This window comes from Sciurus vulgaris (assembly GCF_902686455.1).
Source record: "Sciurus vulgaris genome assembly, chromosome: 8".
In the NCBI taxonomy this organism is placed as follows: domain Eukaryota; kingdom Metazoa; phylum Chordata; class Mammalia; order Rodentia; family Sciuridae; genus Sciurus; species Sciurus vulgaris.
This window is the reverse complement of record NC_136468.1, coordinates 12,570,289-12,582,336: the sequence shown is the minus strand read 5'-3', so window position 1 is coordinate 12,582,336 and position 12,048 is coordinate 12,570,289. Positions and strand designations below refer to the sequence as shown.

At 56.4% G+C, this 12,048-nt stretch overlaps 2 protein-coding genes across 5 annotated transcripts in view; one reads left to right on the top strand and one right to left on the bottom strand.

Moving 5' to 3' along the window:
• CLCN1 (chloride voltage-gated channel 1) overlaps positions 1-2,069 on the top strand; it is a 31,595-nt gene extending 29,526 nt beyond the window's left edge. For all 3 annotated transcript variants that reach the window (XM_079151095.1, XM_079151097.1, XM_079151096.1), the window contains one exon: positions 9-2,069. In XM_079151095.1, the coding sequence (XP_079007221.1) occupies positions 9-380 (372 nt within the window). In that variant the 3' untranslated portion in view covers positions 381-2,069. The remainder of the gene's footprint in view (positions 1-8) is intronic.
• Positions 2,070-2,242: 173 nt separating this feature from the next.
• FAM131B (family with sequence similarity 131 member B) lies at positions 2,243-10,983 on the bottom strand. 2 transcript variants are annotated; one of them, XM_079151792.1, is made up of 7 exons: positions 10,718-10,983; positions 8,211-8,320; positions 7,841-7,876; positions 7,460-7,553; positions 6,972-7,169; positions 5,371-5,514; positions 2,243-5,159 (listed from the first exon to the last, which is right to left on the bottom strand). In XM_079151792.1, exons 2-7 carry the CDS (start codon positions 8,262-8,264, stop codon positions 4,687-4,689), a joined length of 999 nt encoding a protein of 332 aa, XP_079007918.1. In that variant the 5' UTR covers positions 8,265-8,320; positions 10,718-10,983; the 3' UTR covers positions 2,243-4,686. The 2 variants fall into 2 exon arrangements, with proteins under 2 accessions (XP_079007918.1, XP_079007917.1); XM_079151791.1 differs by having other exon boundaries at positions 10,722-10,882.
• Positions 10,984-12,048: the final 1,065 nt, after the last annotated feature.

Below are 12,048 nucleotides of genomic sequence, written 5' to 3'. Positions count from 1 at the left end.
CTCCCCAGCTACAGAAGGCCATCGAAGGCCACACCAAATCTGGGGTGCAGCTCCGCCCTCCCCTTGCCAGCTTCCGGAACACAACTTCAACTCGAAAGAGCCCTGGGGGACCGCCCCCTCCCACAGAGGGCTGGAGCCTGCCCGAGGATGGAGCTGGGGTCCTTGGAGCTGGGGGTGTGGCTCCTGCCTCCCCAGAGACTCCTGTGCCACCCCCGTCCCCAGAGCCCCCTCGCCCCCTGGCCCTAGCCAAAGCAGAGGGTGAGCTAGAGGAGCTGGAGCTGGTGGAGAGCCCAGGACCAGAAGAGGAGCTGGCTGACATCTTGCAGGGCCCCAGCCTGCGATCCACTGACGAGGAGGAGGAGGATGAACTGATCCTTTGACCACCTTCCAGGCGCTTGTGCGATGGCTGGGCTGCGAGGCCCACACCAGAGGGTGGACTGTGTGGGCAGGGGTGTCCTGAAGGCCACGCCTGTATTTTGCCCCTTCCAGAAATTTTAAAATGATAGCGATGTTCTTAAAAGAGGAGTCAGAACTGGGGTAGGGAAGAGTTTGGGTCAATTATTTAGACCGCTCCCCTGTTGCCAGGCAGGAGGTTATAATCCCCATGAAGGGCCCTAATATTACGTGGGGCTTCCTGGGTTTTCCTGTTGTAGGGACGGGGGTCCCTTCTCCCCTCACCACCCACTAATTCCCCAGCGCATTTTCCCCAGCTCCTTCCTGGTCTTGCCTGTCTATCCTTTTGTTTCCACAGTCGGGGAGTAAGGGATGGCCCAGAAGGACGGTGGCCATACTGGAGGGGGAGATGGGACCACCTCCTGGCCTTATGGACTCACTGCCCCAGAGTGTGTCTCCAGACTGGAAGCCCCAGCTTACACACATCTGCTCCCCCACAACGTGCCCCCAGGTCCTATCCTCTCTGCCACTGCCCGTCTCTGGGGCCACTGCTAAGGCAGAAAAAGCCAACTACATTCCCCCTCCTCTGTCCCCTGCTGCAAGCGGTGAGTTATGGACAAAAAGACCATCAGGGGAAGATGCCTGGAAAAGAAAAGGTTGCTAAAGGGTCCACATGAAAGGGGCAGTGTCTTGCTGCCAGCAGCCATGGCTCCATGGTATTGTCTGGCTCCCCTAGCAGAAGGCCCCATTTCCTTGTTGCCCCCGGTTGCCAGGTTACCCCCTACAAAAGCCATTTTCCCTTACCACTCTAGTGATTGACCTGTCCTGACACGGTCATCTCTGCTGAGAACCAAGGCCAGGGTCTCTTTGACACCCCTGCCCCTTGGACCAGCTCCTTGGATTCTTCTAGGGGTGGGGAATTGAGGGGCACTCTGAAGATGGCAAGCCATTTTGGTGCTTCCCACCTTTGGGGCAGTCAATCCTTATCTTATGTGGCTGCAGAGCACGCCTTAGCCTGCCTTCCTGAAAAAGAGAGGCCAGGTGTGCAGAGCATCCAGAACCTCCGCTCCACACCCCAGGGCATGGCTCCGTGCCCTCCCCCTCCCTGTCTGCCTTATTTAGTTCTGCAGGTGTGTCCTCTCCCAGCATTCTCCTCCTGCCCCTCCCCTGTGCCCAGTCTCTTCCATCCCCCAAATAAGACACTTGAAGTCAGAGGATACCACCACAGTCTGTTTAGTGTCATTGAACACAGCCTCTGGCCTTCTCCAGCATCACGGTGTTCCTCCACCTCCCCAGGCCAAGGGCAGACGCTGAGCCTGGGTAGGGGTTTGGCAGTGGGCATCCAAGCCCGTGCCCGTGTGTATATAATCTATAATATTTATATATTTATATAGAATTCTCTCTGTAATATATGTCATAGAATCTCTCTTGGGCCTGGGTGAGAAGGTCACATTAAGAAAACATGCTAAGACTGGCCATGAAAATGGAGATGTCTCAGACCTGGAACACGTGGGATGTATGGTGGGCGCAAGAGTAAGATAATGAATCCACCCCAAGATCTCCTCCTTGGAAGAGGATAAGAAGGGAGGTGGGGTGGGGGTGGAGGGGACAATGGAAGGGGGAGAATGGAAGGTTCCGATTTTCATTTAATAAATTCAGTTGAAAATGAAAGTGCACCCCCCCTAAAAAAAAATCATTTAGCAAGAGCAATTCCATTCACAAGAATATAAAAACAGCCCTGCCCCAGAGCTGCTGGAAAACGTGCCGCACAGCCTTTAACCCCAAAGGAAAAGCGACCCTTCCCCACCCCCCAGCCTTTTCCTGCACATGCCCCACCCCTCCCCCTTAAAATAGGCTAGAAGCAAACCCCCATGCACCCTGCCCCCAGCACCAAGAGGCAGTCCCTCCCTCCAGAAGAGTCCAGAGTGGTCCCGGGCTAGCTCCTCAGGTCTCCCTCTCCAAGGGGTGCAGCGCCTAGCTAAAGGCAGAACCTCCTGGCTCTGCTGTGATTGGCAGCACCCAGGGGGACACCACGCCCCAGTCACCCAGTGTGAACCCTACCAGTTCCTTCAACTCTTTAGACACCTTCCATCAGGGACCATTTGGCTTCATGGGAAAGGGAGGGAGGAAAGAAAGCTGCTTTAGTTTACCCATCCCAATTTCTCAGGGCCCTGAGCAAAAAGAACTGTACTGAATGAACCCACTTCCAGGACTGGACGTTCACCATGAGCTGAGGGAAGAATGCAGGGCGCTGGGGGATGAGACAGAGAGGAGAAGGCGATGCACTGACAGAGTGGGTCGGATAAGGCAAGGAAACGGCCTCGCGAGGGAGAGTCGCCTGAGCATGCGAACCTCAGCCACCTGGCCAGGAGGCAGGCCAGGACAGCTGCTGGGGCGGGCAAGCTAACCCTCCCCAGACCTCATAGGCGTGAGGCCCTGGTACGCCGAGTCAGGACGCATTAGCAAACACAAGAGGTATTTCTCCCATTCGGCCAGCAGTAGATGAAGTCAGTGAGCAGTCCTATACCGTGGCTCACCATGCCTACTCTCATTTCTGCTAAGAACCAACTTCAGGACAGCCAGTCTCCCCCTCCCCTGGCTGCACTTCAGGAGCACATGTGCATGAGGGTTGGAAAGTGGTGGAGGACAGGGTGGTGGATGGACAGAAGCACCCCAACTCTTGACCTTTTCACTCCAAAGCCACCGAAGTCGGACCTGTGGGGAGGATGGGTAGCTTGTGCTCCTGTCCCAGCAGAGGATCAAGTAGTAGGACCCCTGGCAGAGTGTGATATGACGCAGGCCTTGAACTGGGTCCTTAGGAGCACAAGGAAAGGGAAACAGGAGCAGGCTCCAAGCCTGAGGCTTCTGCTCCACCAGAATTTCACCTCTGCCGTGAGCCAGGACTGGGTCACCACTGCAGTGGGAGGGGTCCATTCTCCCCAGCTTCGCTCTGCCCTGATACTTCACTTCCCAGTTCACTCTGGACCTTGTCTTCACACACCCTCCAGAAGTACTGGGCTGACTTGCTGCTCCATGTCCCCACCTTCCAAACCAGAGTGGAAACTGGGGGCCCAGGGTGAGCGTGTGCCCCATTGCAAACCCATCCTGGAAGGAAGGATGCACTGATTCTCCCTTCTTCCTCCTCAGGCAGCCCAGGGAGGGAGGGAGGACACCTGGGAGGCCTTCTCAGGAGTTTGGGGAGGAGCTGACAAAGGGGCAGAAGGAATCAGTGCCCACCTTGGTCTGCAACCACCAGCCCAGTCCCGTGAAGCAGCAGCAGCACCAGACTCCTCCCTCTGCCCTGCTCGACCCTGAGTCCCCACAAAGTTATAAAAACGTAGAAAAGGCAAAGAGAAAAGTGTAAACAGCTCCAGAGAATTAGGGCAGGTGGGAGGAGACCCGGCCCTCATGCTCCCTACCAGCCAGGACACCTATATCCTGTGTTAGTATATCTGGTGTCCCTTACCCTCCTCAGGGCCAGGATCCCAGAACAGGGGGTGGAGGAAGGTAGGAAGGGAAGCCAGAGTTGAAGCAGCCAACCCCAGCTGGGTCTTTTCCCATATCTTAGAACCCTCCTTTCAACCACGGGACATTCAAGATCCTAGAATAAGCCACCGTGTTTGTACTTGATCTCATCAGTGACCCTCTTGACTCTAGGCAGGCCTTGAGATAAAGAATCACACTTGTACCTCCTGTAAATCCCAGCTGCCACGTCCACCTCCTCCCTGGCTTCTGATCTCAGAAGCCAAATTACCCACAGAGGGCAGACTGTCCACCCTGGACACAGACATGTCCTTCAGGCCACTCCCCTGTGCCCGCCGAGCCATGAGGTCTGCTCCTCACAGTGGGAATGAGCTGGGGCCACTGCCAGAGGAAACACAGAGTCGGGAACAGCAAGAGTGAAATGGAGAAAGGAGGCATTCAGACAGCACAGCCAAGGCTCCTGGAAGACGGAATCAGGGAGTGAAGAACTGAGATCCAGCCTCCAGCATGGCCACTTGCACCCCTGTCTCTGGGCTGCACATAGGCAGAGCCAGAAGGCCCCAGTCACAGCTCTTCTCTCCCCACCACGCCAGGTTCACAGCCATCTAGTTGCCTGGGTCTCAGTTCCCGGGCCTGTGATTTCTAGAGCAGAAGCCTGGATACAACCCCCGTGGGTCCTCCACTTTCCAGGCGAGGGCTGGAAGCTCCGGGCTCCCAAGGTCTTCTGCCCGGATCTCAGCTGTGCTGCTGGGGCCAGGGAGGGTCTGGGTTGCAGCCATGCCCCTCAGGTGGGAGTGGTGTGGGAAGAAGCTAGTTGTTGGCCTCACCCTCCTCCTCATCAAAGGACTGCACACCTGAAGATGTGACATCAGACACCTTCCTGCTGAGAGCAGTGGACACCTCAGGGTCTTCTCGTGGGGAAAGTGACTCCAGGTCCCGGCATCCTGCATCCTCTTCCTCCTCAGGGGCCAGTGGCCTCTTCTCCTCCTCGGCAGGACCCCTAGCCAGGTCCACCCTTTCCACCCCTTGTCCCCAGTCAGTGTCTGCCCCCAGCAAAGGTGGAGGCTCTTGGGCAGAGTATCCTGAAGCAGGGTGGACAGGCCCCATGTCATGCAGGCTGGGTTGTGAGTCATCAAATGCAGGGCCGAGGTAGGATCCTGTGGCTGGAGAGGCAATGAGGGACTGGTCACTGGCTTCCCAGGCATCTGACGACCCCAGACAGTACATGCCCTGGGACACATAGGAGTGAGGCCAGCCATCCATGGGGGCTTGAGCTAGGGCATCTGTAAAGAGAATCAGGAAGGTCGGAGGGGCCACAGAACATCGGAGGCGGTAGTGACAACACAGGACTGAGGGTAAAGCAGAGGGTGCAGACAGTGGGAGGACAGTGGGAGAGTCGAGACCAGCAGGGAAGACTTGACAGGCAGATGGAGTAGCCCAGAAGCTGGGGAGCCTCTCAGGCCCCAGGGGTTGGGTTCTGGAACCATCTCTCACCCTGACTCTCCATCAACTCCTGGTAGTTGTCACTGTAGTTGCAGCCCAGTGGCTCCTGGGTGGAGTTGACACTCATGTCCTCACCATCCATGGAAGACCAGGCCATGAGCGTGGCCTCGGAAATAGCAAACTGTTCCATGACCCCTGGGAGAAGAAGTGCAGTCACCACAAGATCCCTCAGGGAACCCGTAGACACATGCAAAGGGGGCAGAGACACCCTAGTGCACCGAAGCTCGGGAGAATCAGAATGCAAGCCACTCGTTTCATTTTAAACTTCACAGCAGCCACTTTTAAGAAAATGAAAAAGAAACGAGTGAAACTAACTTTAACAATAAATCTTACATCCTGTGTGGCTCTGTATGTACAAAAGATGATCATTTCAACATATCAGTATAAAAACTATTGAGATATTTTATGTTCTTTTATTTATACGAAGTCTGAAATCCAGTCGGTATTTTACATGTACAGCACATCTCCATGCAGACTAGCCACACTTCAGGCTCTCAGTAGCCACAAGTGGCTAGTGGCTACCGTACTGAACAGCACAGTCTTTGTATATGCCCTGAAACAAGGTGAGACTATGGCGACTTCCCAGAAGGTCAGAGTTAGGATTACTAGGGGAAAGAATTGGGGTCTTCTGGTGAGCTATCCTAAGGGATTAAAGTTAGGGGTTTCCAAAAGTTTGTCTTTGGAGGTTTTTAGGAATCGATCCTAGTAATAGATGGTTGAGAGCAGAAGCTAACTGGTAAATTTCAAGAACAACAGAGAGTCCCCAAAGGCATGTCCAGGCAATGGGGGTCCATAGTGTTACAAAACCAAAAGTTCAAGGAATTGGAGGGAGGAAGAAGGGCATAAGAGTGGGGATGGGTGCACTTGGGGGGCCCTATTCTAGTTCAAGTCATGAGTCAGTTCAAGCTTGTGTTGCTACTGGCCTACCTCCCTACCCCTCCCTGTCCATCGCCCTCCCCACTGCTATCTCCACCACCCATGAATTCTTGCTTTTCCTGCCAGACCCATCCTTCTTTGTAGGTATCAGACCTGCCATGAGAGCTCTCAGCCACCCTTATAGGTAAAGGACATGTCTGCAATGGAACCTACACTGCTTTCCTCAAACTAAACCTCTTCTGTAGACCACTCTCTTAGTCTAGTTCCCCGAGCATGCAGAGGTTGTCACAAGTAATGAGCCCAGTAAGTGAATTTCTGACACCAGATGCCGACAGGCTAAGGCTGGAAGAGATCCCCAAGGCCTCACCTTCTTTCACTTCTAGAAATATGAGTAGAAGCAGAGACTTTGAAGCCCAATGCTCCTACATTTCTCTCTCTAGGGGAGTCATGGGGTAGGCCCCCAATGCAGGAGAGAGAGCTTTAGGACAAGGGGACTCAAATCCCTTATCATTCTCCTCATTTCTATGATTATAATAAAAACATGTTTGAAGGTCCTTCTCAGCATTCAGTCAAAACACTTGCAATCAGAGCCATTGGGAAATGGAAGCCTGTGGTCAGCATATGGATGGGGCCAATCCTGCCCCAGGGAAACAGGTTGGACAGTCAGTCTCTGGCCATCCCAAAACATCTCTCTTGAGGGCCCGGGGTTCAAGTACCTGCTAAAAACCGTGCCTCCTTCTCGCCATCGCTGAGGTCGGAGTAGGCGTCCGTATCCCTGCGAACAGCCTCGTGGCTGTGTTGCGGCTGAATGGTCGGGGCCTTCCCCCAGCCCTGCCACTCAATCATGTGGGCCACCCGGCCTTGCCCCATGGCTGTGGGCTTTGTCACATGGTCCTTCATGCTTCTTGAGATCCCTAAGGAGCCAGACATTTTCCACATCGTCCAGAATATCACACAATTAGACCTTGCCCCACCAGCCCTGTCCCTGGCCATAGGACGCCATCCCCAGGGGCAAGTATCTCATGGGACTCAATATCAGAGGGACAGCCTCAAGGAGGAGGATGAGGAAGCCCAAAAGAAAGAACAGATAACTCAAGGGTGTGGGGATGTGGGTCCTTTTCAAGCCTGAAGGGGCAAGGAGGCATAGGCCAGGGGCTTGCGTGGATTACCCTGTCTGGATGCACCCCCAGGTCGGGAGTCTCACCTGAGAAAGATGACTTGGCCAGGGCCCCAATGCCGTAGGCGTTAGAGTTCCGTTTAAGCTTCGGAAGGATGGAAGTCGTGTCCTCCATGGAGAGCTGCAAAGGGAACGTAGGGGGAGGAGCAGAAGGACAAGAAGGTATAGGGCTGTCCACATGCGGAGAAGGGCTCGTGGCTTCTAACAGTAATATGCACTGAGGCAGGTCACATATCCTAGAGTCCCAAGGAAGTATATACGCCAATCACGCCAATCATGGTGGAGCATGGGAGGCCCATAGTGCCTGCTGGAATTAGGCAGCAGTGTCCTCTGGGGGCCTAAGGGAGACTATACAGGAGAGGGAGGGGTCAGTGTGGACTGGGAAAGGCCGGGCGCAGGGGCACTCACATTGATGCCGTCCCAGGAGAAATCAGTTCGCGTTTGCTGTAGGAGAGAAGAAAGGGAATGGCACTGCAGGCACTTCCAGGGGTACGGGTGGCCCCACGTTCCCCACAGGGATGTCAGAAGTATGCAGTGAGGCCAGCTTTCCTGAGACTAGCCTGGGGGAGGAGGATCTCAGCGTGGAATGGCTGGCATGTATTTTCAGGAAAGCGGGAAAAATGTTCTGTCAAAGTGTCAGTCTGCAGGAGTGTTTGGGGTGTTGCCATGAAATGTGGGAAGAGAATTCAAAGATCAGGCAGCTAGATACTTGGGGGCTTTGTTCATGGCAGTTCTTGGGGTCTCTGGCAAAGGGGACAGCTAAGCATGGAGGCCTCACCTCAGTAGAAGGCCGATGGAGGCTGCTCCCATGCAGTGAGCTGGTGCTGTCCATGTTGATTTGGTCCACATCCTTCAGGCCCTTCCAGTCCACTGCAATCACCTCGTTCCCTGAAGGGACCAGAAGGTTAGGTGCTTACTCTCGCCCCCTGGGTCCCTCCTCGGTCCTTTCCCACAGAATGCTGAGGCCGCAGACTGGCCTCCACAACCCAGCCCTTCTCAACAACCATCATGCTTTCTTCTGAATTCCCATCTCCTAGTGTCCCCAAATTTTTGGTGAGACAAATAATAATGCTGAGCCAAAACATTCAGTTTTAGCTCAACCAAGAATAGCACACTCAGAAAAAGTGTTTCATGGCCTTATTTATTGTTGTTGTTTACATAGAGTGGGAAGAATCAGAGGTTGGATTTTAGTAGGAAAACAATCCTCCATTCTATCCTGAGCAATCTTTGACAGTTTCTATATGGGATCTGGGCTTTTTCACCAATTTCAGTGTACAAAAAAAGAGCAGAACTTTAAGGGAATGTTTCTTGCCTAGGCTTTATTATTTGGGTGGGGTGGGGAGAAATGTATCTTCCCTCAAGGGAAGACCTCCATAAAAGCTGTTGAACTTGTGGACATAAAGGCCGAGTGACAAGGACTCAAGTGTGTTCCCTGAGAAGCAGTGAGAGCAGAAAGAGTGAAGGGTGAGATCAAGACACTACTGCACTGGTGGGAGGCAGGTGACAGATTCAAGGGGAGGGACAGGAAAGTAGAAGGAGACAAGTGGACTTTGCAAAATAGGTATTAAAAGAATAGGAAGTCAAGCTAAGTTCAAGAGGACCGAAGACATGGGCGGAGTAGATGGGTTTGCGAGCTAGCAGGGAATCTAAGAGGCACGTGAACCCCACAGCCCTAATGCAGGGTGGCATTAGGGGCAAGAACTTCTTGGATAGTTGCTGAGGGACTCAAGCATCAAATGGCTGTCTGAACCATTCGCTCTTAGGGATCTTTACATACAGAAGTTTTGTGACTCAGTTTGGGGTTACAGATCCCTTCTTGGAAAGGATGCACTGAATGGGGTCTTGGACACGAGGAGGCATGGGGCATGCCATGACATCTCTGACGGAGTTAATGGGATGGGGGAGGTAGGACTCCTGTCAAGCTGGCCAGCTCTCCCTTGGGGGCCCTGGGGGATGCTGAGATGGGTCAGGCCAGGGGCTGCGACTGGGATACAAAATATGGACATCTGCACGTAGCAGGAATGGGGCAGGCAGAGAACCATCTCTGAGGAGAAGGGAGATGGCGGAGGGCAGAGTGGGAGAGAGGGGAGGGAGGGAAGGTGGCCTTTGAGGAAGAGGGAGAGCTGAGTCAGAGCCTTGGGGGGCAGGGAGGGGGAGGGAAGGGGAACTGAGGAGAAGGGGTGAAAGCAGAGGAGGAGGGGGGTCTCCATGGAAATAAATCTGGTCTCAGAGAAATCAGGCTTCCGGAGAGTGAGTTTGTTTGTAATAATAATACGAATTATTCTCTCAGCCTGAGGTCACTCACTGGGGCGTGTAGGCGGGAGGACTGGGAGTTGGAAAGGGAAAAATTGGGGGTTTGGGAGCGGGCCGGACTAATTTGTTGAACGTTAGAGCGGAGTGGGTGTCTGGGGTGGGAGATCGGGAGGCGTAGTAAGTCAGAGGCTGAAGAAGGGACGGGTTAGGAGGCGCCTTCCACCTCCCTCAGTCAAAGGTAAATAAAGAGTCGGCCCCGCCCCGCCGGCCCCCGCTGACAGGTGCAGGCGGGTCCCCGGTTCCTCGGCGGCGCCGGCCCCACCCTTCCGAGAAGCGGCTCCGACCCTCTCGCAGCTCCAAACCCCAGCCTCCTCGGTGTCCACCCGCTCCCCGCTCCACCCCGGCGCAGCCCGGTTCCCTGCGGGCGCGGAACCCGTTCCCTCCCCAGGCACCAGGCTCTTCCCGCCCCCGCCCCACAGGGAAAATGCACGTGAACAAAGCAAATCGGGGGAGGCAGGAGCGGCGGGGAAAGGCAACCAGGAGGGTTGGGGGCAAATCACCCGAGCCGGATGGAGGTTGGCGGGGCGGGGGGCGTGCGGAAGACATCGGGGCCGAGACCCGGCGCGGGGCTCCTGGGAGGGGGCCGCTCCCGAGGCCGCGGGGCCAGGAGGCGCGGGGGGCCGCGGAGTGGAGGCCACGGCCTGGAGGCGGAGGGGTGAGGGGACCGAGAGTAGGGCAGAGCGCCGGGGGAGCGGAGGGAGCTGAGGGAGAGACGATGGAGAGGGACCGCGCCTGCGGGAAGGCGACGGGAGCGGGGAAAGAGCCGGCAGGGACGGAAGCCCTGGAGGCGCCAGAGGCGAGCCGGAGGACGGGGAATGGAGGGACCGCGAGCGGATGGAGGGAAAGTGGAGGCGCGAGGCAGGGCCGGGCGGGCGCGGGCAGCGGTGCCCGAGGGGCGAGGGCAGGGGTGGGGGAGGGGGCGCGCCGCGACCCGGGCCGAGCCTGCCTCCGCCGCCCGCGCCCGCCGCGTACCCACCCACAGTCCGCGAGCCGATGCAGCCCATGGCTCCGGGGGCCTCCGGGCCGGGCCCTCACCGACTCGGGGCGCGCGCCGGGGGGAGCGCCGGGAGCCGCGCCGCCGCCCCAGCCGCTCTGCAGCGCCGCGGCTGTCTCCGCTCGGCTCCGCTCCCCCCGCCCCTCTCCATCCCTCCCCACGGCAGCCTCCGTCGCCGCCGCCGCCGCCGCCGCCGCCTGGCTCCCCCGCCCGGGCTCGGCTCGCGGCGGCCGGGGAGGGGGCGGCCCCGGGATTGGCTGCGCCGGCGCCTCCCCGCCCCTGGCCCCGACCCTGCCGCCGCGCGCCCCGCGCCCCGCGCCCCTCGCCGCGCGGCCGCAGCCTTCCGCCGCCGGCCCTGCCCGGTCCCCTCCGCCGGGTGCTGGTGGGGTCGGAGGGTGCCGGGGCAGGAGCCCGGGGCCCACCCTTGGGCGCTGCCTGGTGGACTTTGAGGGCTGGGGGTGGGAGTGCCTGAAGAGAAAGTGGGGTGGAGTGAGACTACAGCCCGACTGAGGGCCTTGGATGCCAAATTCCGCAAACACTTGTTTTCTTCCTGGGGCCGCATCTGGGACGCACATGGGAGCGTGATTGGATGCAGCTTTGGTTGCTCTGCGTTTTCATGCGCGCTATTTTGTCCACCCAAACAGATCGTGAAGTCTTTGCCAGTGAGTCGTGTGTGAAGCTTCCCTGTGCTCTGTGCTCGCTGGACATTCTGCGATGGGTGTGGGGACCGTGCAGACCATCCAACTCCAGCCCTGGCCGGGCATGGGGAGTCTGAGGATAATTCAGTCACAGCTTGAGTGCGCTAAAAACATCAGGACCCGAGACTGGCTAGAGGACGTAGTTTTAAGTCCCGTTTAACTTTCTAAGCCTTGCTTTTCCTGGACTAAAAAGAGCGTAGGTATCACCAAGCAGGAAAGAAAGGCGAACCTCCCTTCTTGTCAAGAAAATACCAAGGGCGCCATGGTCAGGAGAGAGATCTGAGATGCAAGGGCTAAGGGTACTATGTCATAACAGGGAAGAAATGAACTCCTGGAAAGACACTTGAGAAACGGCAAGGAGCCCCTTTTGACTCAGTAGTACTCAGAAAGCCCAAATTGTGACACAGGCCAGTTGAGCCCCAAGGAATAGAAACAAACACTAGTCCAAAAGTGTTTGCTCTCCATAGCTTTGCTGTTCCTCCCAAGGTTGGAGTGAGGAACAGCAGGATGATAGGCCTGGGGCCCCTGATGTGTGCTTCTAACAGAAAGGACAAGTCTTAAACAGATGCAACTTCGAAACCTTCCAATTAGGAAAGGGGAGCTGCATCCTA

What these genes read in the sequence shown, in the direction of transcription:
- FAM131B (XM_079151791.1), bottom strand. Translation starts at nt 10,749, where the DNA reads ATGGGCTGCATCGGCTCGCGGACTGTGG. An exon ending in CATCGGCTCGCGGACTGTGG is followed by an intron (nt 8,321 to 10,721) that starts GTGGGTACGCGG and finishes TGGTCCCTTCAG; the next exon opens with GGAACGAGGTGATTGCAGTG. An exon ending in TCTCCTGGGACGGCATCAAT is followed by an intron (nt 7,554 to 7,840) that starts GTGAGTGCCCCT and finishes TTCCCTTTGCAG; the next exon opens with CTCTCCATGGAGGACACGAC.